Source organism: Chiloscyllium plagiosum, unplaced genomic scaffold (genome assembly GCF_037043375.1).
Source record: "Chiloscyllium plagiosum isolate Xiang-an unplaced genomic scaffold, Cpla_swu_hap1 HiC_scaffold_3, whole genome shotgun sequence".
NCBI lineage: Eukaryota > Metazoa > Chordata > Chondrichthyes > Orectolobiformes > Hemiscylliidae > Chiloscyllium > Chiloscyllium plagiosum.
Genome location: NW_028270141.1, coordinates 152428137 through 152456019, shown reverse-complemented (window position 1 = coordinate 152456019; position 27883 = coordinate 152428137). Strand labels below are relative to the sequence as shown.

At 45.5% G+C, this 27883-nt stretch overlaps 1 protein-coding gene across 5 annotated transcripts in view; it reads right to left on the bottom strand.

The window, feature by feature from the left end:
• LOC122548552 (serum response factor-like) overlaps window positions 1-27883 on the bottom strand; it is a 132843-nt gene that overhangs the window by 88871 nt on the left and 16089 nt on the right. For all 5 annotated transcript variants that reach the window (XM_087984463.1, XM_087984466.1, XM_087984469.1 and 2 more), the window contains exon 2: window positions 24775-25041. In XM_087984463.1, coding sequence (XP_087840589.1) covers window positions 24775-25041 — 267 coding nt within the window. The remainder of the gene's footprint in view (window positions 1-24774; window positions 25042-27883) is intronic.

Genomic DNA, 27883 nt, shown 5'->3' with positions numbered 1-27883 from the left:
GAGAAATGGAACTGACAACTGCTCTACACAGAGCTAGCATGGGTTTGAATGGACTCGGATACCAAATCAATATTCTCACACAGTCGCTGTAACAGTGCAAGATTATGGAGGAAATGAAATGTTGCGTGTGTAGTGGAGAAACCATTTAGCCTGGATGGCTTGCACCCAAATTGCTAAGGGTAAATTGGTGGAGAAATCAGAAAAGGGCTTGGCATAACTTTAAAATTTCCCTGGTCACAGAGGAGACGACAGAGAATTAGAGAGGAGTAAATGTGATACTTCTATTCACAAATAGATGTGGTCAACATTGCTCTGCCTACAGCCTTTACCCTCCTTCCCAGTATGAAGGCAAAGTTTACTCTTCTCAATTTCCACCCTAACAATCTCTGCATTCAAACAAGCTGCTAATTCCACCATCTTCAGCAGGATACCACCACCAAACACATTTTCCCCTCCCCCTTCACTTTATAGGTTCCCTCTGAGACAACCCCTTCATCATCCCTAACACTTCCTCAGGCCTCCTCTCCACACAATCATAGAAGGTGCAACATTTGCCCAATCACCACCTCCCAGCTTACTGTCCAAGGTCTCAAACACATCTCCTCCAGCCTCACTAACAACTCATCTCAGATATCTCAAGCATTACAATGCTCCCTTAACCCAGTATACACCTCAAGACCCACACCCCTCCCCGTGGCCATGATCCCCTCCCCACCTCTGCGATCCTCCCTGCAATCCCCTCCAGACCCGCACCCCTCCCCATCCCAGCGATCCCCTCCAGACCCACACCCCTCCCCACGGCAGCGATCCTCTCCCCGTCCCCGCAATTCCCTCCTTGGCTCCGCGATCCCCTCCAGACCTGCACTCTTCTCCATCCCAGAGAGCCCCTCCACGGCTCCGCAAGCCCCTCCAGACCCACACCCTTCTCCATCCCAGTAAGCCCCTCCAGACCCGTGCCCTGCCTTGGCTACGCAAGCCCCTCCATACCCGCACCCTTCTCCGTCCCAGAGAGCCCTTCCAGACTAGCGCCCCTCCCCAGCTCCGCGATCCCCTCCAGACCATAACTCGAGGGATTTATGTGCTCCTCTGATTCGGGTGTTGTCTATCCTGGATCTGAAATCGCTCTAGAATTGCTCATTGTTCTTTTAGCCCTCTGGCCCTGTGCTTGCCAAAGGTATTCTGTGGGGCTGTGGACAGTATTATTCAATCACAGGTGGCAGCTCGACAGAGAACGAGGTGTCAGGAAAACAGTGATGATCAGGAAGAAGTGTTAAACAGACACACAACAGGCTCAGAGTTAGGTCAGGCTTATTCTGCCCACTGATGGGTGACAGTACGATAACGCAGCTCATTCAGAGGTGCCTGCACAGAGAGGGACTCTGGAGTTCAACCAGATTCCAACCTAATCAAAACAGATTGGACATAGGGCACATGTGCAATCAGTTCACTACATCACAGGCTAAAAACATCGGCACTCACGGGGACATGTGGCACTGCAACAGATGCCAGCACAGAGACGGCAAGTGATCCCCCGATACAGCCCCTCCTCATAATTCAGAAATGCCTGCCTCCAGGACAGCTGCAGCTTATAAGGAATAACTCAGGGGCCCCAACAAGGATACTGCTGATGGAAGATGGCCATATATGGAAATGGTGGCGAACTCAAACTCTTCTCAATGAGTGAGCCACACAGACAGAGAGACAGGGACAGACAAACAAAGAAACAGACACGCTCAGAGGCAAAGAGAGACAGGGAAACTAGCAGAGTGAAAAAGAGAAACAAGCAAACCGAAAGAGACACAGAGACACACACCGAGAGAGAGAGAGAGAGAGACACAGAGAGAGAGAGAGAGAGAGAGAGAGAGAGACACACACACACAGAGAGAGAGAGAGAGAGAGACACAGAGACACAGAGAGAGAGAGAGAGAGAGAGAGAGAGAGAGAGACACAGAGAGAGAGAGAGACACACAACACAGAGAGAGAGAGAGAGAGAGAGAGAGACACAGAGAGAGAGAGAGACACACAACACAGAGAGAGAGAGAGAGAGAGAGAGAGAGAGAGAGAGAAAAAAAATGAGAACGAAACAGGCCGAGTGAGAGAAACACAGAACAAACATTCCCCTTCCACTGGTCATCTAACATATTCAAGAAGCTAATTTACTGTGCAACTATTAACAAGCAGTTTGTTTACTAATTCCTGACATCATGAAAGAAACAAGCGAAAGTTAAATAAAAAAAACTCAGATTTCCAGCATCTGCAATTCTGAAACAAATGCAGAAATTGCTGGAAAAGTTCGGCAGGTCTGGAAGCATCTGTGCAGAGAAATCAGAGTTAATGTTTCAGGTCAAGCTGCCAGAGGTCTTAAGCTTTTCCAATGTTTTTGTAAGTGAAAGTTAAAAGTCAGCTGAAGGATGATACAGCAAACCTCCTTAAAACCAAAGATCTGATCAAATGGATACAGGGAGAACGTTTACAAATAAGCACCTTCAAAAGGAGAGGACACTGTGTAATAGTTAAGAAATGGACAAAACTCCTTCACCTAACGTTTAGTAGGAATGGAAAAAACATAACTAGAGTGAATCAACACAATTAGATGCACAAGTCGTGACTCCTTTTCTAACAGCACTGTGTGGGTGCCTCCTACACAGACCTGACTGCATTGGTTCAGGAACAAGCTCATCCTCACCACCATCTTCTCAAAAGCAACTGGAGATACCCCAGCCAGTGACCCCCACAACCAGGCAAAGAATTCAAAATAAAACTGCCTTACTAATTACTTATGCTACTTGCCTGTTCAGGGAGTCTGGTGAATGGTAACCCCAGGATGTTGATCAGAGGGGATTCAGCAATGGCAATGCCATTATAGCCCCCCCCCCCCCCCCCCCCCCCAGGAAATGGATTCTCCCGATTTGGAGATGGTCATTTGCCAGCCAAATCCTGAACTCTGTACAACTCTTGCTGCATTTGGGCATTAATTGCTTCAGTATCTTACTGACTGGAATGGCAACACCTGGATTAGGAAAGCTGCCAGGGGCACGATGGGTTGACTAGCCTAGCTGAGCAACAATTCTGTAATTTTAGCATCCATGATTCTGGGGAGTCAGGAGGAGACCAAGATGGGTCGAGCTGGCACTTCTAGCTGGAGATGATCCCATTAGCTTTCACACTAATGTGTTACCCCCACTACCATGAATCGTTATCCATCATTCACTATTGGATGAGGCAGGGCTGCAAAGCTGAAACCTGATTTTTGCCTTTGTGGATTCACTGGCTATATCACTCGCGACTTATGCTGTGTAATGCACAAACAGTCCTCCTTGGTAGTTTCACCAGGTTGACCCTTAGATACTGTTCCTGGCATGCTCTCTTGCACTCTCCATTGAACCAGGGCTTTTCCCCCAGCTTGCTGGCAACTGTTGAGTTGGGGATATGCTGGGCCAGGTCGCAGCTTCTGATGGAAAATAATTCTGCTGCTGTAGATAGCCAGTCTTGAATTCCTACATCTGTTCAAAGTCGATTCAATTTAGCACGATCATCCTGCCACACAACACCATGTAAGGTAACATCACTGTGAAGACAGGACTTTGCCTCTACAAGCACAGTGATGGTCATTAATGGACAGAAGGATCTGCAGCAGGCAGATTGGCAAGGATGAGGATGGGGTCAAGTATGTTGAGGATGTAATCACCTCAGTCAGTAGTGGGGGGCACTGAAATGGATTCTGGGCTGTGGACACCCTCACTGCTTCCTCCAAGTGGTGTTCATTATGGATGAATTGATGCATTGATTCATCAGCTGGGACTGGTGGAGCAGATGAACAGGACAGATCCAGGGATGGTGACAGCATTACCTGAGACTTTTGATTTTATTTGATTTATTATTGTCATGTACAGAGATTGCGAAAAATATTATTTTGCGTGCCAACCAGACAAATCACAACCTATGCAAGTACTTCAGGATAATAGAACAGAATGCAGATTACAGTGTTACTGCTACAAAGAAGATGTAGAGAAAGCTCAACTCGAATAAACAAGAGGTCTATTAATCAGTATGGTAACAACAGGGAAGACGCTGCTCTTAAATCTGTTGGCCCGTGTTTTCAAACTTTGAATCTTCTGTTTGATGAAGGAGGGCGGAAGAGAGTGTGTAACTGGGGCAGGAGGGGGTCTTTGATTATGTTGGCTGCTTTTCTGAGGCAGTGGGAAATTTAGATGGAATCAATGGAAGGAAGGCTGGTTTTCATGATGGACTGGGCTGTGTCCACAATCTTCTGTAACTTTGTGTGGTGCCAGGTCAAGTCGCCATAGTTTTACGAGATAAGGCTACTCTCAGATACATGATTGGTGGTGATTAAACCCTGAAGGCCATCATACCTCAGACAAGGTGGAGGTGGGGAGGGGGGGGGGGGGGGGGGGGGGGGGGAGAAAGAATTGAGAAAAAGAGTTCTTCATGGTAACCTCAGCTGGTGTGGGCATTGAGTCCACACTGTTGACATCACACTGCTTTGCAAACAAAATATCCAGTCAAATGAGCTAAACCAACTCCACCTTGGACAGAGCAGTTGCCATATCAAGCTGTGATGATCCAGGTAGGATGCTTTCTATGGTATATCTATAAAAATTAAGAGTCACTGTGACCAAATTTCCTTAGCCTTCTGAAGGAGTAGAGGTGCTGGTTTGCTTTCTTGACTGTAGCATCGATGTGAATGGACCAGGACAGATAGTTGGCGATATTTACTCCGAGGAACTTGAAGCTCTTGACTACTGATACAAACAGGGATGTATCCTACACTGCTCTTCCTGAAGTCAATGATCAGAGTATAGAATTGGACAGCGCAGGAACAGGCCCTTCAGCCCACAATTTTGAGACAAACATGACGCCAAATTAAACTAATCCCTTCTGCCTGCCCTTGGTTCATATCCCTCCATTCGTTACATATGCATGCGCTTATCTAAAACACCCCTATCATATCTGCCTCCACCAGCACCCCTGGCAGCAGGCTCCAGAGTCCTACTACTCTGTATTAAAAAAACTTGCCCCCTCTCACCTGAAACAAATGCACCTAGTATTAAGGTCCTCAATTTTACAGATTTCTTTCAAGTCTTCCCTCAGCTTCGATTAGATTAGATTAGATTAGATTAGATTAGATTAGATTAGATTAGAGTGTGGAAACAGGCCCTTCGGCCCAACAAGTCCACACCGACCCGCCGAAGCGTAACCCACCCATACCCTTACATTTACCCCTTACCTAACACTACGGGCAATTTTTAGCATGGCCAATTCACCTGACTCGCACATCTTTGGACTGTGGGAGGAAACCGGAGCACCCGGAGGAAACCCACGCAGACACGGGGAGAACATGCAAACTCCACACAGTCAGTCGCCTGAGGCGGGAATTGAACCCGGGTCTCTGGCGCTGTGAGGCAGCAGTGCTAACCACTGTGCCACCGTGCCGTCCATTGCTCCAGAGAAAACAAGCCCAGTTTTTCTAGCCTCTCCTTCTAGTTCATACCCTTAAATCCATGCAGCATCCAGGTAAACCTCTTCTGCACCCTCTCCAATGCTTCCACATCCTCCCTGTAATGTGGTGACCACAATTGAACGCCATACCATAAGTGCGGACTAACCAAAGTCTTATAAAGCTGCAACATGACATCCTGATTCTTGTATCAATTACCCAAGCTAAGGCAAGCATGCCATACACCACCTTAACCACCCTATTTATTTGTGTGGCCACTTTCAGGAAGTTATGGACTTGAACCCAAAGATCCCTCTGTATGTCAATGCTGTTCAGCGTCCTGCTGTTAACTATATATTTTTACTTAACATTTGATCTTCCAAAGTGCAGCCCCTCACACTTACCTGGATTAAACTCCATCTGCCATTTCTCTGCCTATATCTGATGCATCCTTTAACAACCTTCCATACAATCCACAACTCAATCAACCTTTGTATCGTCTGCAAACTTACTAATCCACCCATGTGCATTTTCATCCAAGTCATTAATATATATCACAAACAGCAAGGGTCCCTGGAGGAATCCCTGTGGACCACCATTAGTCACGAACCGCTAACCTGAAAAACACCCTTCCACCATTACCCTCTGCCTTCTATGGACAAGTTAATTCACGGGTGGATCCCGTGCATCTTAATCTTCTGGATGAGCCGACCATGAGGGACCTTGTCAAACCCTTACTAAAGGCCGTGGAGACAACGTCCACTGCTCTACCCTCACTGATCTCCATCATCACCTCCTCAAAAAATTCAACCAAGTTATTAAGACATGACTCGCCTAGCACAAAGCCCATGCTAAAAAGGAGAGATTGTCGTCTTTTGTCTTTCAGGTATGATTCCATTAGTATGACGACGTCAGGCAGTTGCTCGATTCGTCTGAGACAGCACTCTTTCATTTGTGGCTCAAGATCAAAATGTTGGTAAAAATAATTTTTCAGGTCACTTGTGCTTGCTGTTTGTCTTCAGATTAACATCAAGTGGCCTATACAATTTGATTCTTTTTCAACTTTATCAGTTTGATGCAACTGTGCTTTGAGCTTGACCATTTCGGAGGGTTTTTCCATCAACTATATTGCTGTGGTAACTTGCAAATCGGACCAAGAAACTAGGGTGACTTTCTTCCCAAAAAGATAAGGGCAGACTGTTTAAAATGACAATTAATGATATTTTAATAGTCACTATTATGGAGACTAGCTTTCAGTTCCAGATAAAGTAACGAATTCTAATTAATAACTGAATTTACTTTTCACCAGCTCCAAGATGGGGTTTCAACCAGTGTCTGTTCAGCACTAACTCAGAATTCTGGATTAAATGCCAACACCGCAGTCTACCCCTATCATGTGCAGTGGAAAATACATCGAGGCAGCACTGGATGCCATTGTCTGTTGAGTACTTGCAAGAATACTTTATAACTACTCAGTCTCCCAAACAATACCTATAGCCCTGCAAATTCTCCCCCCACCTACTTATCCAATTCTATCTTACAAAGGTCAGAGCTAACACTACCCCCATCACACACAATGTGCATTCCAGACCCTGACAACCTCCCTCTCACACTCTCCACCCGTGCGTCCCAGGCTCTGACCCACCCCCTCACTCACTCGCTGCCCGTGCGTTCCAGGCCCTGACCCACCCCCTCACACACTGCCCGTGCGTTCCAGGCCCTGACCCACTCCCTCACACACTGCCCGTACGTTCCAGGCCCTGACCCACTCCCTCACACACTGACCGTACGTTCCAGGCCCTGACCCACTCCCTCACACACTGACCGTACGTTCCAGGCCCTGACCCACTCCCTCACACACTGACCGTACGTTCCAGGCCCTGACCCACTCCCTCACACACTGACCGTACGTTCCAGGCCCTGACCCACTCCCTCACACACTGACCGTACGTTCCAGGCCCTGACCCACTCCCTCACACACTGCCCGTGCGTTCCAGATCCAGACCCACTCACTCACCCTCCCTGACCATGTGCCATTTTAGAAAACATGATAAGTTTTTATTCTTATCAGCAATTAACACTAACTTTGAAATGAGTGTCATAGGGCGGCTGGGATTGGGGGGAGGGGGGGGGCTGGAAGTGAGGTTCAATTGTTAGGCCACAGCTGGAGTCACCACACTATCGAAAGGATGTGCTGACACTGAAATGGGTGAAGAACAGATTCTCTAGAGTATTAAATCAGCTCTGAAGAGAGACTAGATACACTGGAGTTGTTTCCCTGGGAGCAGAAAAGGCTGAAGGAGGATCTGATTGAGATGTGCAAAGTTCTGAGGGACATAGCTAAAGAGAACCTTTTCCCATTAGTCAAGCAGACAGTAACCAGGGGCACAGTCTTAAAGGAGCAGGAGGATGAAAGGAGATTGGAGGAATAATGCTTTCACCCAGAGAGTTGTGGGTATCTGGAACTCTACTCCTAAAAAAAAAGGTGGCAGAGGCAGGAACTCTCAAGACATTGAAAAGCCATTTACAATTGGCATTGGTATCTGAAAAAATAATTGGTTTTGAATGGCAAGAGTGAACAAGAAATTGTTACCCACCCCATTATACAGACTGCTTCTTTATTCACATGCACAAGCTGTGAATACATTCAAACCAACAAGCATTGTCCACAACATCCAAGAGTTGAGTGTGTTGCTGGAAAAGCACAGAAGGTCAGGCAGCATCCGAGGAGCAGGAAAATTGACGGTTTGAGCAAAAGCCCTTCATCAGGAGTGAGACAGGGAGCCTCGGAGGTGGAGAGATAAACGGGAAGGAGGTCGGCTGGGGAGAAGGTAGCTAAGGCTGCAATACCGGGGGGTGGGGGGGTGGTGGTGGTGGGGGTGGTAAAGTTGATAGGTCAGAGAGGTGGGTGGATCGGATAGGTGGAAAGGAAGATTGACAGCTGGGACAGGCCATGAGGATGGTGCTGAGCTAGAAGGTTGGAACGGGGGTAAGGTGGGGGAGGGAAATGAGGAAACTGGTGAAGTCCACATTGGTGCCCTGGGGTTAACCCGACGCGGAAGATAAGGCATTCTTCCTCCAGGTGTCGGGTGGTGAGGGAGTGGGAGTGGTGGAGGCCCAGGACCGGCATGTCCTCAAGCAGTGGGAGGGGGAATTGTAATGTTCGGCCACGGGGCAGTGGGGTTGATTGGTGCAGGTATCCCCAAGATGTTCTAAAGCCCTCCGCAAGAAGGCATCCAGATGGATATGGAAGGCTTCTTTGGGGCCCTGCATGGTGGCGAGGGAGGAGGTGAGGGCACAGGTTTTGCAATTCCTGCAGTGGCAGGGGAAGGTGGTTGGTTAGGGGGCGTGGACCTGACCAAGTCACAGACGGAAGGGTCTCTGGCAGTGAGGTCCATTTGTAGATGACGTAAATATCAGATGATGTGAATTTTGTGGAGGTTGGTGGGGTGGAAGGTGAGGACCAGGGGGTTCTGTCCTTGTTGCGGTTGGAGCTCGAGGGCAGAGGTGCAGGACGTGGATGAGATGCGTTGGAGGGCATCTTCAACCACGTGGGAGGAGAAGTTTGTCTTTAAAGGAGGAGGCCATCTGGTGTGTTCTGTAGTGGAACCAGTTCTCCTGGGGGCAGTTGTGGTGGAGGAATTGGGAATACAGGATAGCATTTTTACAGGAGGTAGGGTGGAAGGAGGTGCAATCCAGGTAGCTGTGGGAGTTGGTGGGTTTGTAAAGGACCATAAGACAAAGGAGTGGAAGTGAGGCCATTCGGCCGAAGGAGTCCACTTAATTAAATCATGGCTGATGGCTATTTCAATTCCACTTACCTGAACTTTCCCCATAGCCCTAAATTCTTGATCTCTCAAGGAATTAATCAATCTCTGCCTTGAAAACACCCAACCAAACCCACAGACTTCCACAGCTACCTGATCACACCTCACCTTCCACCCCACCAACCTTCACATAAACCGCATCATCCGCCGACATTTTCACCATCTACAAATGGACCCCATCACCAAAGATATATTTCCCTCCACATCCCTATCCGTTTTCCACAAAGACTGCTCCCTCTGCAACTACCTGGTCAGGTCCACACCCCCTAACAAACCACCCTCCTCTCCCAGCACCTTCCCCTCCCACCGCAGGAATTGCAAAACCTGCACACACCTCCTCCCTCACCTCCATCCAAGGCCCCAAAGGAGCCTTCCACATCCATTAGAGTTTCACCTGCACTTCCACAGAAGCCATTTATTGTATCCATTGCTCCAGATGTGCTCTCCTCTACATTGGGGAGCCTGGACGCCTTTTCGCGGAGCACTTCAGAGAACATCTCCGGGACACCCACACCAACCCCATTGCCCAGTGGCCGAACATTTCAACTCCCCCTCCCACTGTCGAGGACATGCAGGTCTTGGGCCTTCTCCATCGCCACTCCCTCACCACCCAACATCTAGAGGCAGAACACCTGATCTTCCGCCTCGGGACCCTTCAATCCCAGGGCATCAATGTGGACTTCACCAGTTTCCTCAGTTCCAACCTTCCAGCTCAGCACTGTCCTCATGACACGTCCCACCTGTCAATCTTCCTTCCCACCTACCCGCTCCACCCTCCTCTCTGACCTATCACCCTCCAATACATTGGGGAGACAGGCCGCCTACTTGCGGAAAGCTTCAGAGAACACCTCTGGGACACCCGCACCAACCAACCCAACCGCCCCGTGGCTCAACACTTTAACTCCCCCTCCCACTCCGCCAAGGACATGCAGGTCCTTGGCCTCCTCCATCGCCAGACCATGGCAACACGATGCCTGGAGGAAGAACGACTCATCTTCCGCCTAGGAACCCTCCAACCACAAGGGATGAATGCAGATTTCTCCAGCTTCCTCATTTCCCCTCCCCCCACCTTTTCTCAGTCCCAACCCTCAGACTCAGCACCATCTTCTTGACCTGCAATCTTCTTCCCGACCTCTCCGCCCCCACCCCCTCTCCGGCCTATCACCCTCACCTTAACCTCCTTCCACCTATCGTATTCCCAACGCCCCTCCCCCAAGTCCCTCCTCCCTACCTTTTATCTTAGCCTGCTTCACACACCCTCCTCATTCCTGAAGAAGGGCTTATGCCCGAAACATCGATTCTCCTTCTCCTTGGATGCTGCCTGACCTGCTGTGCTTTTCCAGCAACACATTTTTAAACCCCCACCTCCATCCACCTATTGCACTTAGCTACCTTCTTCCCAGCTCCACCCCCTTCCCATTTATCTCTCCATCCCTGAGGGTCCCAGCCTCAGTCCTGAAGGAGGGCTCCGGACTGAAACATCGATTCTCCTGCTCCTCGGAAGCTGCCTGACCTGCTGTGCTTTTCCAGCAACACACTCTCAACTCTGATCTCCAGCATCCTCAGACCTCACTTTGTCCTAACATCCAAGAGTTACCAACTTTGCACAGAGGATATAGACCAAAAGCACACCAGGTAAATGCACAAGCTTTATTCCAACAAAGCCCCAACTTCAATCTGTACTAACTTTCTAACAAAACAATTATCCATTTGTGGGACATGGATGTTGCTAGCTTGGCCAACAAGCAATGTTCATCTCCCATCAAATTGCTATGGTCCCTGTAGGGCTCACACACCCAGTGCTGTTATGGAGCTCCAATATTTTGATTTGGTGACAGTAATGGAGCTGCGATTATAGCTCCAGGTCAGTGCTGTGTGTTATGTGTGGTCACGATATGGAACTGGAGAGAATTAAATAATGAGGTGACATTGCTACTGTCTCACAAACTTGATTGAGTTTTTTGAAGAAGTAACAAAGAAGACTGATGACGGCAGAGCAGAAGATGTGATCTATATGGACTTCAGTAAGGCGTTCGACAAGGTTCCCCATGGGAACCTGATCAGCAAGGTTAAATCTCATGGAATACAGGGAGAACTCGCCATTTGGATACAGAACTGGCTCAAAGGTAGAAGACAGAGGGTGGTGGCGGAGGGTTGTTTTTCAGACTGGAGGCCTGTGACCAGTGGAGTGCCACAAGGATCAGTGCTGGGCCCTCTACTTTTTGTCATTTACATAAATGATTTCGATGCGAGCATAAGAGGTACAGTTAGTAAGTTTGCAGATGACACCAAAATTGGAGGTGTAGTGGACAGCGAAGAGGGTTACCTCAGATTACAACAGGATCTGGACCAGATGGGCTGAGAAGTGGCAGATGGAGTTTAATTCAGATAAATGCGAGGTGCTGCATTTTGGGAAAGCAAATCTTAGCAGGTCTTATACAATTAATGGTAAGATCCTAGGGAGTGTTGCTGAACAAAGAGACCTTGGAGTGCAGGTTCATAGCTCCTTGAAAGTGGAGTCGCAGGTAGATAGGATAGTGAAGGCGGCATTTGGTATGCTTTCCTTTATTGGTCAGAGTATTGAGTACAGGAGTTGGGAGATCATGTTGCGGCTGTACAGGACATTGGTAAGGCCACTGTTGGAATATTGCGTGCAATTCTGGTCTCCTTCCTATCGGAAAGATGCTGTGAAACTTGAAAACGTTCAGAAAAGATTTACAAGGATGTTGCCAGGGTTGGAGGATCTGAGCTATAGGGAGAGGCTGAATAGGCTGGGGCTGTTTTCCCTGGAGCGTCGGAAGCGGAGGGGTGACCTTATAGAGGTTTACAAAATTATGAGTGGCATGTATAGGATAAATAGGCAAAGTCTTTTCCCTGGGGTCGAGGAGTCCAGAACTAGACGGCATAGGTTTAGGGTGAGAGGTCTCTTTTATATCTTTCCCCTAAGAGGCAACTTCTTCACGCAGAGGACGGTGCGTGTACAGAATGAGCTGGCAGAGGAAGTGGTGGAGGCTAGTACAATTGCAACATTTAAAAGGCATCTGGATAGGTATATGAATAGGAAGGGTTTGGAGGGATATGAGCTGGGTGCTTGCAGGTGGGACTAGATTGGGTTGGGATGTCTGGTTGGCATGGACAAGTTGGACTGAAGGGTCTGTCTCGGTGCTGTACATCTCTATGACTCTGTGACACTAAGCTCCTAAAGGCTAAGGTGCAAGTACAGCCAGATATTATGAAACGTTATGAAATGCGAGCATTTATTTTGAGAATATTTGAGCACAGGTGTAGTGATGTCTTACATCAATTGTAGAGGATCTTGGTTAGACCACATTGTGAGCAGGTTTGCAGTGGAGATGATGGTGGCAGGTCCATTGTAGGGCCTCAGAAGATATCATTGCTCTACATAGTGCAATGAAACCGCACCAGACCACCTGGGATGATAGGACTGACCTATGAGGAAATATTAGGGAAACCAGATCGGTGTTGTAGAGTTTTGAAGAATTAGAGGGGATTGCACTGAAACTCAAAATATAGCTGAAGGGACAGGTAGGGAAGATACAGGTATTTCCCTGGTTGGGGAATCTCAAACCAAGAGGCACAACTTAAAGTAAGGGGATTGCCAGTTAAGACCAAGATGAATTTGTTTTTCACTCAATCTTTCAGTGGAAATTCAGTCTTTGAATATGTTTGAGCTAGAGACTGATAGATTTCTGATTACTAATGGTGAAAAAGAATTAGGGGAATCGTGGGTAATAGTCATTTGAAGTGTTCAATCAGCCATCACTGTATTAAGCAGAACATCAGAACTGGTCGAGTTGAATTGCCTACTTCTTTCCCACCTTCCTATCTACAGAAGGTCAGAGATCTCCAACTTATTTAGATAGTCTTCATGTCTTGTGCAACAGAAGGCAGCATTCAATCCCTCAAATCCCCCACATCGCTTTTCTAGTCATCCTGTCACTGAGAAGCTATTAAACCATAGAGAGAGATTGCAGACAGATGGGTCTGAGCGTTCAAGTAAGAGTTACAAAACAAGTATGCAGATAAATCACGTCATTAGGAAGAAGTGGAACCAATCACTTATTGTAAAGGGGAATCAACTATAAAGATGGGAGTGCTGCTGCAGTGATACAGGCTCATACTGAGACCATTGAGTGGTGCTTATAGCTTTGGTCTCCTTACTTTAAAAAAAAACCACATAAGACGATGTTGAAAGAAGGATCACTCCACTAATTCCTAGGATAAAGGTTTTCCTTTATGAAGGAAGGTTAAAGAGTATCTTTTACTGGATACCTGCTGTTTCCATGTCTATGCATGTAGAGAGACACTAAAATTAGGGACACAGTTTGACAGTTTATAATATTGTTATTTGGGAACTATGTGGAGAAAAAATAGATTTTGGTTTTTACTCCCGTGAAGACCTGACTTTTTTTTTGAAGACCAGAAAGTAATTTTGAACATTGAATAAAGCATAAAAGCCACTTGGGGAGATGAAGGTACATTATTAGGAAATTTAGGTTTGAACATAGAAAAACCCATCTTTGACCTAAAGTCTGATTTGTATTTTTATGTTGCGTTAAAAAAGGAAACACGTGGTTTTATTTGCATTTCAGATTTGTTTCAAGACTGGTGCCAGGGTGGCTAATCAATGTAAATATGTGCATTTTGGTTGATACTTTACAGTCTTGATGAAGAACTAGAGGTGAACAGCTCCCTGCATTAGAAACAAGGGTAGAAGAGAAAGAAAACTAGCATTGAACAGCAATAGGAGTTCTGTATAATTAAGGTAGAACCAACTGGGAGCCTTCATCCTCCTTGGTTGCAGAAGTCACTGGTTTGCAAGGTACAAACACAGTTAGACAACTCTTCAAATCCTACACTGGAACATTTGAGAGATCTTAAAAAGCTGTAGCAATTAGAATCAGAGATTGCATTTCAAGAACATGACTCAACTCAGTTTAAACTCTTACAACGTGAGAAATGAAATACATGAATAAAACGGTTTATAAAATTACTCAAATTTGGAATCTGTTTGTAACACAGTACTTTCCTTACAAAGGTATATGCGAAAAGATTTCAATTTAAATTGCAAGATCGATTCCCATGGACACCTTTACCTCGAAATTCTAATTTTCCCTTTTTTGTTTTGATAGGTCAGCTTTCTTTCTTCCTTCATACCTTCAATCTTGCATTCATATTGCACCATAAAATGCCATTCATGGTAAATTTGGACAAAATCTTATGTTTCTTTATAATGCCCATTACCATTCAGTCCTGCAATTTACTTCATTACATCTGTTACTTAATCTCCCTGGCCTCCATCCTAACAGAGGCTTTCTTCTTTGTTCTTTCTGACCCCTCCACATCAACAATAACTCAGTCCAAAAACTAATTCCCACACACAGCTATTGTAAAGGGTTCCAAAATATTTTTTTAAAAAACCTTATTCATTGCTGATGACAGGATGATGAATTGAAAATTAAGTTGTGAAGAGGACAGAAGGAAACTACAAAAAAGTGGGAAAAGATTTGGAAAATGGTGTTTGTGAGAAAATGTTAAATTGCCCATTTTGGCAGGAAGAATGGAAAAGCAACATTTTATCTGAATGACCTTTCAGAGCTAAGATACAGATGGATCTGAGTATCCAAGTGCATGAAGTGAAAAATATCATTCAGGTATCGAAGTATTTAGGAAAGCCAATAGCATGCCATCACTTATCAGGAATACTGTGCACTTCTGATATTTGTAATTGAAGGATGGATGTAAATGCGTTGGAAGCAATGTGGAGAAGATTTGCAAAGTGATTACCTGGAATGACCAGATTGCCTTAGCGGTTTGAACAAACTACACTTGTGCCTGCTGGAGCTTAGAACAGTTAGTAATTTGACTGAAACATTTGAGATCCCGAGAAGCTTGACAAGGTAGATGTGGAAAGCGTGGTTTCTCTTAAAGAGAAGGTAGATGTAGGGGTCACTGTTTAAACTCAGATCTGAACATAGAATTAGGCAAAATGCCCGAGGTTTAAATGTCTTGAGAATTCTCTTCCTATAAAAGGTAAAGGAAGCAGAGTTCCTAATTACTTTTAAGGCAAGGATAGACAGATATTTCTAAGCATGGGTCACTGGACCTACAACATTAAATCAGACTTCTCTTCACAGATGCTTCCCAACCTGCTGAGTTTTTACAGCAATTTTTGTTTTTGTTTCTGATTTCCAGCATCTGCAGTTCTTTCGGTTTTTATGAACAGATGCTTATTAAGCAAGGGGTGAAAAGCGATCAGGGTAGACAGAAATGTGGATGAAATTCCAATTAGATCAGCCATGACTTTATTGAATGATGAAGCAAGCTTCAGGTGCTGAATGGCCTACATTTATTCACATAGCTGGAAATAACCAGGATAAAAGACAAGTACAGCCTCACTATTTTTAATGCATGTCACATATTACACAAGTATACATATTACAACAGATAATTGACATTGTGAATATAGGTTCTGGGAAAAGATCATATTTTATAAAAGGATGCTCAAACTCCAGCAACTGCAAGGAGAAAGTGACTGCAAATGCTGGAGATCAAAATGGAGAGGGTGGTGTTGGAAAGGCACAGCAGGTCAGGCAGCATCTTAGAAGTCCTTCAGGAATGAAACTTGTGGGCTGAGGGATAAATGGGAGGGGTGGATAGCTGGGAATGTGATAGGTAAATGAACGTACAGGTGAAAGCGACAGCTCGGAGGTGAGGTTGGAGTGGATGGGTGGGACGGAAGGTGGACAGGTAGGACCAGTCAAGAGGGAGTGCCACATTGGAGGTTTGGGGCCGGGGTGTGTGCGCGTGCAAGCATGGCTAACTGACCTATATAAAGGAGCTGTGTTTTCTTTGTTCAGAGCCTCACTTTGACCTGACTTCACATGTCTGTGAAGAGGGTTACCTAGGTTGTACTGGACTGTGCTTAATAAATTTGATTGCTTGTTCACACATGTTGGTGTATTGCAGTTGCACCAAGTGTAGAAGAACCTCAGGAGTAAAAGAACTTAAGGTTGGAGTGGGTGAGTGGGGTGGACAGATTGAGGCGGTCTATGTCATGGCAGCAGTTGGAAATGGAGATCAAGGGCGGGCAATAGACTAGCATGGTGTGTCCAGGTGAATGGGGCGTTATGGAGGCAGGCAAAAGGGTCCTCGGAGGGTGGTTGGAGTCTTGGAAGAAGTGAGCTCAGAGGCAGAGGCAAACCTAGAGCATCTTAAAGTAGACAACAGCACAATCCACTATATGAAAGTAGCAACAGATCCAAATAGATAAGAAGCCAAGGAGAGAGACTCCCAGGAAATGTGTAGAATGGGAGGTGGATTTTCAAAGATTGTCTTATCGGAATGTGAAGGATTTCCACAGCACCAACATACAAGTGATACGCCTTATTGTTTCCCCTCAAAATGAAGATTGCTGCACAAGGTTAAATTATTTAGAGTTTAAACAGAAAGGGGCTTAGTGATACATGTGCATGAAACAGAAAGCTAACAAGTGCAGCAGGTAATCAGGAAGGCTAATGGAATGTTGGCCCTTATTTTAAGGGGATTAAAGCAGAGTATGAATGTCTTGCAGCAACTCGACAAGGTTCTGTCAGACCACATCTGGAATACTGTGAGCAGTTTTGATTCTCCTATCATTTCATAGGAGGCAGTTCAGAGAAGGCTCACTAGGATGATCCCTGGTACGTCGGATTGTCTTATGAACAAAGGTTGAAGTAGTTATTGATCCTACTCACTGGAATTAAGAAGAATGAGAAATGATCTCATTGAAACCTACAGGATTCTTAAGGGGCTTGACAGGGTAAGTGGTGAGTGGATCCTTTATCTCATGGGAGAGTCTTGTACGAGAGGGCACCGTCTCAGAATAAAAGGGCACCAATTTAAGACTGAGAGGAGGAGGAATTTCTTTTCAATGTGTGGAGTGACTTTGGAACTCCTTGACACAGACAACTGGGTAGGTCGAGTCTTTATGTATATTAAGAATGAGATTGATACATTTTTGATCAGCAGGGGAATCAAAGGTTACGAGGAAAAGGCAGGAAAGTGGATGTGAGGAATGTCAGATTTGTCATGATCCTATTGATCGGCAGGGCAGGCTCAAAGGCCAAACAGCCTATTCCCGTTCCCATTTCTGATGTCGTACATGGACAAGTACTTGAGTCTAACTGATGCCTTGTCACAGTCAATGTGCACATGATCAAAAGCAAAAATCACAAATTGCTAGAAACTCAGGTTTGGCAGCATCTATGGAAGGAAAGCAGGGTTAACATTTTGGGTCTAATGATCCTTCTTCTAAATAGGGATGATTTAGTTTCTTATTTCCAGCATTTACAGTTCTTTTTTGTTTGTTTAATGTACACAGTGTGATCAATTAGGAGAGTCTGCCAGCAGAGTTTACAAAACGGCAATAAGACCTCAACCAGAATGCAATGTCAAACTGTAGTCACAGTATCACAATATAAGGCGCAGGTATTGGAGAAATCAGGGATGGCTAGAAGAAAGAAATGAAGTACGTGAAACTAAAGACAGAAAGCAGTAGGATTTATAAAATCCTAATACAAAATTCATCAAAGACAACAGCTGCAGCTTAACAACCTCACTTTCTCAATGTTTGGTCATGCTTTTTGCAAACATTTACTATAAAAACACTGACTGGGACTCTGCCAGGATGACAGGGAACTAAACAGACACTGGGTCTGTCATTCATTGAGCGATTCTGATACCAGTTTGCCAATTTCAAGTAAGACACAGTTACCTGCTCTGATCACTATGTGGGACAGGCTTCCTCAGTCCACTCCAAATACTTACCAATTTGTCAAGTTACAACACAACGTCAAGTTAGTAAGTTTGCAGATGACACCAAAATTGGAGGTGTGGTGGACAGCGAAGGTTACCTCAGATTACAACAGGATCTTGATAAATAACATGGATAGGATAAATAGACAGTCTTTTCCTTGGGGTCGGGGAGTCCAGAACTAGAGGGCATAGGTTTAGGGTGAGAGGGGACAGATATAAAAGACACCTAAGGCGCGACTTTTTCACACAGAGGGTGGTACATGTATGGAATGAGCTGCCAGAGGAAGTGGTGGAGGCTGGTACAATTGCAACATTTAAAAGGCATTTGGATGGGTATATGAATAGGAAGGGTTTGGAGGGATATGGGCTGGGTGCTGGCAGGTGGGACTAGATTGGGTTGGTATATCTGGTTGGCATGGACGGGTTGGACCGAAGGGTCTGTTTCCATGCTGTACATCTCTATGACTCTATATAACTTCCTATAAGGTGCAGGATCCCATTCACTTCATGAACCACTCTCAACCAGCTTCAATGAATTGTGCACATTAATACAACAGTCACGTGCTGCCAACTGGAGAAGAAATGGAGGGCAAAAACAGAATTGGCCGAAAAACCAGAAATAGATATAAATAGAGACGAGGACCAAATGAGGTTTGAGAAAGCCAGAGAGGCAAGACAATGCCAAAATAAACAAAGACTGCAGAAACTGGAAATCTGAAACACAAACAAAGGGCTGGACAGCAAGAGGATAGGTAAACAAAGACTGTAGATAAGCCAAGAGAGATAATTGCTAGGAGGGTACTAATGAGAAATATAAGTGGTTGAAAATAGGTTGGCTGTGCATAAAGTAGTCTGTACACAACAAGATGCAAAGATTTGGAGAAAGTAACAAACAAGAGGGTGTCCCCATTCTGAACCTGTTAAACTCAATGTTGAGTCCTGAAAGGTACCTAGGTAGATGATGTTGGCCAGGCAACGCAGTGGTGTGTTGAAGTGGCAGGCAACTAGAAGCTCAAGTCATGTTTAAAAGGACATGGTGTAGGCGTTCCCAGTCTCGTGGTCGTACAGCACAGAAACAGACCCTTCAGTCCAATTTGTCCGTGCCAACCAAATTTCCCAAACTAAACTAATCTCACTTGCCTGCATTTGGCCCACCTCTCTTCAAACCTTCCCTATTCATGTACTTATCCAAATGTCTTTTAAACACTGTGACTGTACCCACACTCACCACTTTCTCCAAAGTTAATTCCACATACAAACTAGTGCAAAAAATGTAGCCTCTCAGGTCTCCTCTCACCTTAAAAATATGCCCCCTAGTTTTGAGCAACCCTGCCCCCCCCCACCCACACACCTTGACAATCACACACCTATATATGGCTGTGACTTCTTTTACAGAAGCAACAGAGCGGAGGGGGTGACCTTATAGAGGTTTATAAAATCATGAGTGGCATTGATTAGGTGAATAGCAAAGGTATTTTCATTTGAGGTGGGGGAGGGGGAAGAGAAAGGAGGAAGGGGTCAAAACTAAGGGGCATATTTTTAAAAAGTCAGAAGAGAAAGATTCAAAAGGAACCTGACGGACAACTTTTTAAACAGAGGGTGATTTGTATGTGGTATGAACTGCCAGAGGAAATGGTAGATGTGGGTACAGTTACAATATTTAAAAGATATTTGGACAGGTACATTAATCTGAAAGGTTTAGAAGAGTATGGAGCTGAAAAATGTGTTGCTAGAAAAGCGCAGCAAGTCAGACTTATAGCAGCTTAGTTTTAAGATTCCTAATTTTAAATTTGGAACAGGCAGTTGGACAAATGTTGAGTAAAGATTTCAGCATTGATTTGTGAGTGTTTTAAAACCTCAAGCAAGATAATTAGTAAGGGGCAGATTGATGACAGTAATGCTGTTTGTGGTTTACATTGACTTGCAAAGGCCCAACTTTTTAAAGCTTCCACAAAACAGAATTGTGGATGAAGTTTAAACCCCCATGGAACAAAAACAAAAGCAGCATAGATATGAAATTGGCTAAAATATAGGAGAGTAAACTTTCGCACTGTGGATAGTATAGGACATCCGTCACACAGTTAGGGAGGGAGTTCCAGGCTTTTGAGCCAGTGCCATTGAAGGAACAGTGATATATTTCCAAGTCAAGATGGTGAGTGGTTTGGAGAGGTATTTGGTGGTCCCATGTATTTGCTGCCTTGTTCTTTAAGATGTTTAGGATTGCAGATTTGGAAAGTGCTGTCAGGAGCCTCCATTTACTGTTTTAGTGCATCTTGTAGATGGTACACACTGCTGCTGCTGAGGTTATTGGTGAAGGGAGTGAGTATAATCATGGTGCATGAGGTGCTCGTCAAACATGATGTTTTGTCCTGGATTGTGGCAGTTATCTTGTGGTGTTGGAACTACACTCATCCAGGCACACTCGTGTCTGCACTCCATCACACTCATGACTTCGAGTCATAGTCACAGCATGGAAACAGACCTTTCAGTTCAACTTGTCCATGCTGACCAGGTTTCCCAAACTAAACTAGTCCCATTTGCCTACGTTTGACCCATACTCAGAGGAGAAAGTGAGGACTGCAGATGCTGGAGATCAGAGCTGAAAAATGTGTTGCTGGAAAAGCGCAGCAGGTCAGGCAGCATCTAAGGACCCGATACCCAGCATGAGCAAAACCAACATAGTATACAAAATCCCATGCAAGGACTGCACAAAACACTTCATAGGACAAACAGGAAGACAGCTAATGATCCATATCCATGAACACCAACTAGCCACGAAACAACACGACCAGCTATCCTTAGTAGCCACACACGCAGATGACAAGCAACAGGAGTTTGACTGGACAACACTACAATTATAGGACAAGCCAAACAGAGAACAGCCAGGGAATTCCTAGAGGCATGGCACTCATCCACAGATTCTATCAACAAACACATTGACCTGGACCCAATATACCGGCCACTGCAGCGGACAGCTGGAACTGAAAACCGGAAGCGGCAGAGACAAACCACTATAAATGCCGGAGGAAACAACACAGAAGCGCTTCACAGGAGGCTCCCAAGCACTGAGGATGTCACCTAGACAGGGGACGAAACATCTGCAACACAAATTCCCAGTTCGGCGAACAGAACCACAACAACGAGCACCCGAGCTACAAATCTTCTCTCAAGCTTTGAATATTACCACTTCATTCAATATGACTCTGGCATCATATTCTTCCACGTTAAGATAGATCTGGATACAAAAGGCTGCGACACTAAATCAATACTTTCTAAGTGCCCTTTATTGGCCCTTAATCAACCCCATACCTCCTTTGACCACCCTTTTTTCTATTTACATGTTGTTTTATGCTAGCTGCCAGTCTCTTCTCAGATCATTTGTTCCTCATTTTCCTCCACTAATCCTCTAAAATTTGTTTTCAGTCTGTCATATGGCAACCTGACATCTGACATACCCATTCTATCTATTTCAACGTACTCTCTTTCGACAATCATGGGCTCAGGATTTGTTAAATCACTGTTGTGGAAAGATTGTACTCAAACTATCTACTCTTGGATGTCAGCCCATTGTTCAGCTATAGCTTTGCCCAACATCCCATTTGCTTGCAAAAATCTATCCACCTCTGCCCTAAAACAATTCAACATTCTGCTTTCATCATCTTTTCAGGAAGAGAATTTCAAATACCCACAACACTCAAAAGAACTTCTGTCTCAAATGGCTGACACCTGACTTGAAACCACAGTCCAAATTTAAATTCTCCCACAACAGGAAACAATTTCCACATCTATCCTGTCAAAAACAGAGTCAGGAACTTGTGCTTTAGTCGTCACCTCAAAGTCAGAGAAGCCCAGCCTGTTCAAGCTTTCCTCAGAAGACAACTGTCTTGATCCAAGCAGGTCTAGTAAACCTTGTCTGAACTTCCAATGCATTCACATCCTTCCTTACGACCAATACAGTTCACATACTCTTGACGTGATCGCCCCAGTGCACTGTAAACCATAATCTGCTTTATTTTCAACTCCCCTTGCATTTTACATGCTGTGCTTCCATATTAACCTTCTGTGATTAATGCACAGAAATCAGAACTCTGCAATCTTTCTCATTTAGAAATGTGTTTTATACTTCCTACCAAATGGATAATTTCATTCTTTTCCTTGCTGGACTTAATTTACCAATTCCTGACGAAGGGCTTACGCGCGAAATTTCGATTCTCCTGCTTCATGGATGCTGCCTGACCTCCTGTTTTCCAGCATCACACTCTTGACCCTTGATTTACCAAATCCTTGTCCATTCATTTACTATTGTAACCTATTGTATTACTTTGTAACCTCACATCCTTTCACAACTTAAAATTTGCTGATGAAACAGGTGGAAAAGTAGCAGCTTTATGTTGTTCAATCCCTTCATCCAAGTAATTTACATAACTGGGAAAACAAATGGAGTCCTCAGCCCTAATCTCTGTGGCATACTACTCATTATTAGATTAGATTACTTAGTGTGGAAACAGGCCCTTCAGCCCAACAAGTCCACACCGACCATCTGAACAGCAACCCACCCAGACCCATTTCCCTACATTTACCCCTTCATCTAACACTACGGGAAATTTAGCATGGTCAATTCACCTATCCTGCACATTTTTGGACTGTGGGAGGAAACCAGAGCACCCGGAGGAAACCCACGCAGATACTGGGAGAACGTGCAAACTCCACACAGCCTGAGGCGGGAATCTAACCTGGGTCTCTGGTGCTGTGAAACAGCAGTGCTAACCACTGTGCCACCCATTATATCTTGCCAATCCGACAAAATCATTTACACATATTCTGCTTTTGTTTTCTTTATTCATTCACGGGATGTGGGTATTGCTGGCTGAGGCAGAATTTATTACCCATCCCTAATTGCCCAGAGGACAATTAAAAGTCAAGCACATTGCTGAGAGTCTGGAGCCACACGTAGTCCAAATGAGGTAAGGATGGCGGTTTCCTTCCCTGAAGGATAGGAGTGAACCAGATGGGGTTTTTCAACAATCGACAATGAATTCATGGTCATCATTACACTCTTAATTCCAGATTTTTATTGAATTCAGAATTCCACAATCTGCCATGGCAGGATTCGAACCCAGGTCCCCAAAATAATACTGGGTCCCTGCATTAACTGTCCAGCAATAATATCACTAGGCCATCACCTCCCCCAGTTTCCTGTTAGTCTATCTGCTAACTCCCTACATCATGATCCTTTATTTTCTGCATGATTATCCAAGTACAGTTCATCTATTTCTATCCCCTTTACCCTCAACAGGTATTTCACAAAGGACGTGAATAAAGTAGGTAAATACAATTTCCCTTTTACAAGACCATTTTGGCTAAGTCCTTCCACTTCGAACTAATCAAGTGCCTAGCTATAACACCTAACATTTTACTCTAACATAACTCCCTGCTTTCTGCCTCCTTCCCCTTATGAGTAAAGGACTTACATTCATTCTCTTCCAGTCTCATGGGATCTTCCAAGTCTAGGGAATTTTATCACATTAGCCACTCCTTTCAAGACTTTAGGATGGAGTCCATCAGGAGCAGAAGATTTACCAGTCCAGAGCTCCAGTAATTTGCTCAGTAATACCTCTCTGGTGATTCCAGAGGTCATTCATCCATTCATCCTCTCTCATTTCACAACACCACGTCTCGTATAGCCTGCTCTCTGGTCAGCTCCAGAACTTGCTGTTCTGAAAAAAAAAACTGTCCTGAACACATCCTATTAGCTCCTTTTCTTGCCAAAAATCTACTCTTCTGATTGACTAAAATCACCAGGCAAGGGTATAGATTGACCTGTATACAACTGCAACTAGTGTCTGGTCTGTACAGGTCCCAAACTTTACTAGAATCAGTCCCAATGTCCCAGCAGAAAGTCTTTCTTAAATTGGTGAAGGCAGCCAGAGCATTGCAATTCACAAATCCAACTTCAAAGCATTTATCTTGGCACAGAGTGATGGTACAAGTTAATTGGCCTATAATTCTAAATGCCACGTTACTCCCAGTATCTGTTCCCACCTCTGATATTCACAACTCTGGATCATACCTATCTTGTCAGTATTTTCTCTCTCAGCATAAAGACGTTCAAACATAGTAAAAGTTATGCTCTAGCACAGCGCAACAAAATGTAAGTAAAGGCTGCTGTCGTATTAGTACACATCCACCAACTGGCTTGTAGGATTCTCATATAGCTGAGATGTCAGAAGATCCAGAGGGAGCGATTAGCATCAACCTGGTGTCCTAACTCTCTACAAAGCACAGCAATGCTCTCATTTCTAACGAGTGAAAGTCTGCAGCTTAAAAAAAGGAGCTCTCTGATTACATCGCTGTCAACCAACCGTGTGAGCTCACATTACGATGTGGTGTGTATCATCCCTAAACTTGCTGACAACCATTGAGGTCTAGGATTCAACCCAGGACTTCCGGAAGTTTGAAACATCTGCTGGGCTCTAACCAAAGTCACCTTTGCTAGCCTACAGAGAGAGAAAACAACTCTGAACACAAAGATATTGTTGATCTTTCTGTAACACCTGATTACCTGCTGGCCTGTCCCTCAGCACTGCTACATCACATTCGCTGGACATTATAGGGACCATTCACTGCATGGTCCCTTGTTATTTTTACAATAATAATAGTTTTGATTTTTACCTTATTTTCCCCGCTGCTGTCAGTCTCCGATACCTGATACGTCAGATCGGTTTCCTCAAATCCTGTGGCACTCATCCTCTGGTCCGTCGTGGGATCAGAACGCGGTGGTGAATCAGGAGAATTTAAACAGGTCTGGATCAATGCCTTCCCTGTCTCACTGGTGATCATAGGCTGCAGTTTTCTTGTGGCGAAGGTATATACATGTCCTGTCTCACTAGCTACCAGCAGCAGCACCTGGGTACCCGTCAGTGTGGAGAGCTCATAGGCCTGAGAACAACATAAGAAGAAACAACAAAGCAATGATTCATCATTTAATCACAACATGAATCTCAGCAACCAAAAAATCTACTCCAGTCAAAGACTAGGTAATAGAACATGGTGATGACAAGTCTCAAAAACAATAGACAAGCACCTGGGATCCATGTAACATAAAAACACATTCAGGACACGCTGTACAGATCAACACTGTTTTACAAATAGACAATCAAGACTGTCAAATTTAGAGACTTTTGGGGATATAACTAGTTGGTTAAGTAAGGGGAAAGCGGTAGATGTAGTACATTTCGATTTCTGAAAGATACAATAAAGTACCACTCGAGTTTAATATACAAGATAAGCAATCATGAATTTGGAGATGATATATTAGAATGGATAGAGGATTGATTAACAGACAAAAAACAAACAATAGGGATACATGGGGCATTTTCAAGTTGTCAGGTTTTAACCAGTGGACTGTCTCAGAGGTAAAAACAATGACTGCAGATGCTGGAAACCAGATTCTGGATCAGTGGTGCTGGAAGAGCACAGCAATTCAGGCAGCATCTGAGGACAGGCAAAATCGACGTTTCGGGCAAAAGCCCTTCATCAGGAATAAAGGCAGAGAGCCTGAAGCATGGAGAGATAAGCTAGAGGAGGGTGGGGGTGGGGATAGAGTAGCATAGAGTACAATAGGTGAGTGGGGGAGGAGATGAAGGTGATAGGTCAGGGAGGAGAGGGTGGAGTGGATAGGTGGAAAAGGAGCTGGGCAGGTCGGACAAGTCCGGACAAGTCAAGGGGACAGTGTTGCTGGAGGTTAGAAACTAGGATGAGGTGGGGGAAGGGGAAATGAGGAAGCTGTTGAAGTCCACATTGATGCCCTGGGGTTGAAGTCTTCCGAGGCGGAAGATGAGGCGTTCTTCTTCCATGCATCTGGTGGTGAGGGAGCGGCGGTGAAGGAGGCCCAGCACCTCCATATCCTCGGCAGAGTGGGAGGGGGAGTTGAAATGTTGGGCCACGGGGCAGTTTGGTTGATTGGTCCGGGTGTCTCGGAGATGTTCCCTAAAGCGCTCTGCTAGGAGGCGCCCAGTCTCCCCAATGTAGAGGAGACCGCATCGGGAACAACGGATACAATAGATGATATTAGTGGATTTGCAGGTAAAACTTTGATGGATGTGGAAGGCTCCTTAAGGGCCTTGGATGGAGGTGAGGGAGGAGGTGTGGGCACAGGTTTTACAGTTCCTGCGGTGGCAGGGGAAAGTGCCAGGATGGGAGGGTGGGTCGTAGGGGGGCGTGGACCTGACCAGGTAGTCACGGAGGGAACGGTCTTTGCGGAAGGCGGAGAGGGGTGGGGAGGGAAATATATCCCTGGTGGTGGGGTCTGTTTGGAGGTGGCGGAAATGTCGGCGGATGATTTGGTTTATGCGAAGGTTGGTAGGGTGGAAGGTGAGCACCAGGGGCGTTCTGTCCTTGTTGCGGTTGGAGGGGTTGGGTCTGAGGGCGGAGGTGCGGGATGTGGACGAGATGCGTTGGAGGGCATCTTTAACCACGTGGGAAGGGAAATTGCGGTCTCTAAAGAAGGAGGCCATCTGGTGTGTTCTATGGTGGAACTGGTCCTCCTGGGAGCAGATACGGCGGAGGCGGAGGAATTGGGAATACGGGATGGCATTTTTGCAAGAGGTAGGGTGGGAAGAGGTGTAATCCAGGTAGCTGTGGGAGTCGGTGGGTTTGTAGAAAATGTCAGTGTCAAGTCGGTCGTCACTGATGGAGGTGGAGAGGTCCAAGAAGGGGAGGGAGGTGTCAGAGATGGTCCAGGTAAATTTAAGGTCAGGGTGGAATGTGTTGGTGAAGTTGATGAATTGCTCAACCTCCTCGCGGGAGCACGAGGTGGCGCCAATGCAGTCATCAATGAAGGGGAGGAAGAGGTGGGGAGTGGTGCCGGTGTAATTACGGAAGATCAACTGCTCTACGTAGCCAACAAAGAGACAGGCATAGCTGGGGCCCATACGTGTGTCCATGGCTACCCCTTTGGTCTGGAGGAAGTGGGAGGATTCAAAAGGAGAAATTGTTAAGGGTGAGGACCAGTTCGGCCAAACGAATGAGTGTGTCAGTGGAGGGGTACTGTTGGGAACGTCTGGAGAGGAAAAAACGGAGGGCTTGGAGGCCCTGGTCATGGCGGATGGAGGTGTAGAGGGATTGGATATCCATGGTGAAGATGAGGCGTTTGGGGCCGGGGAAACGGAAGTCTTGGAGGAGATGGAGGGCGTGGGTGGTGACTCGAACGTATGTGGGGAGTTCCTGGACTTGGCCTCAGCTCTTTACAATCAACATGACTGACTTAAATGAAGAGACAGAAGTTACAAGATGGAAATCAAGGCAAAGATGTGAGGAGTGGACAACAACATGGTAGGTGGAGCAAAGCTAAGGAAGGTTGAGGTTATTTACTTTAGTGAAAAAGGGAGGAAACTTGTAAACAGACACTTGGGTGTACTTGTACAAGGAATACAGTTGGAATGCATGCACAAGCAATTAGGAAGGCAAACAGCATGTCATTGCATTGCAAGGGCATTGGAGTCATGTGTCGTTCAACAATTCAGGCACATCCTCGAGGGTTTCTGCCGATTCTCCAACCTCAGATTTACAAAATTATGAGGGGCATGGATAGGGTAAATAGGCAAAGTCTTTTCCCTGGGGTCGGGGAGTCCAGGTTTAGGTTGAGAGGGGAAAGATATAAAAGAGACCTAAGAGGAACTTCTTCACACAGAGGGTGGTACATGTATGGAATGAGCTGCCAGAGGAAGTGTTGGAGGCTGGTACAATTGCACCATTTAAGAGGCATTTCGATGGGTATATG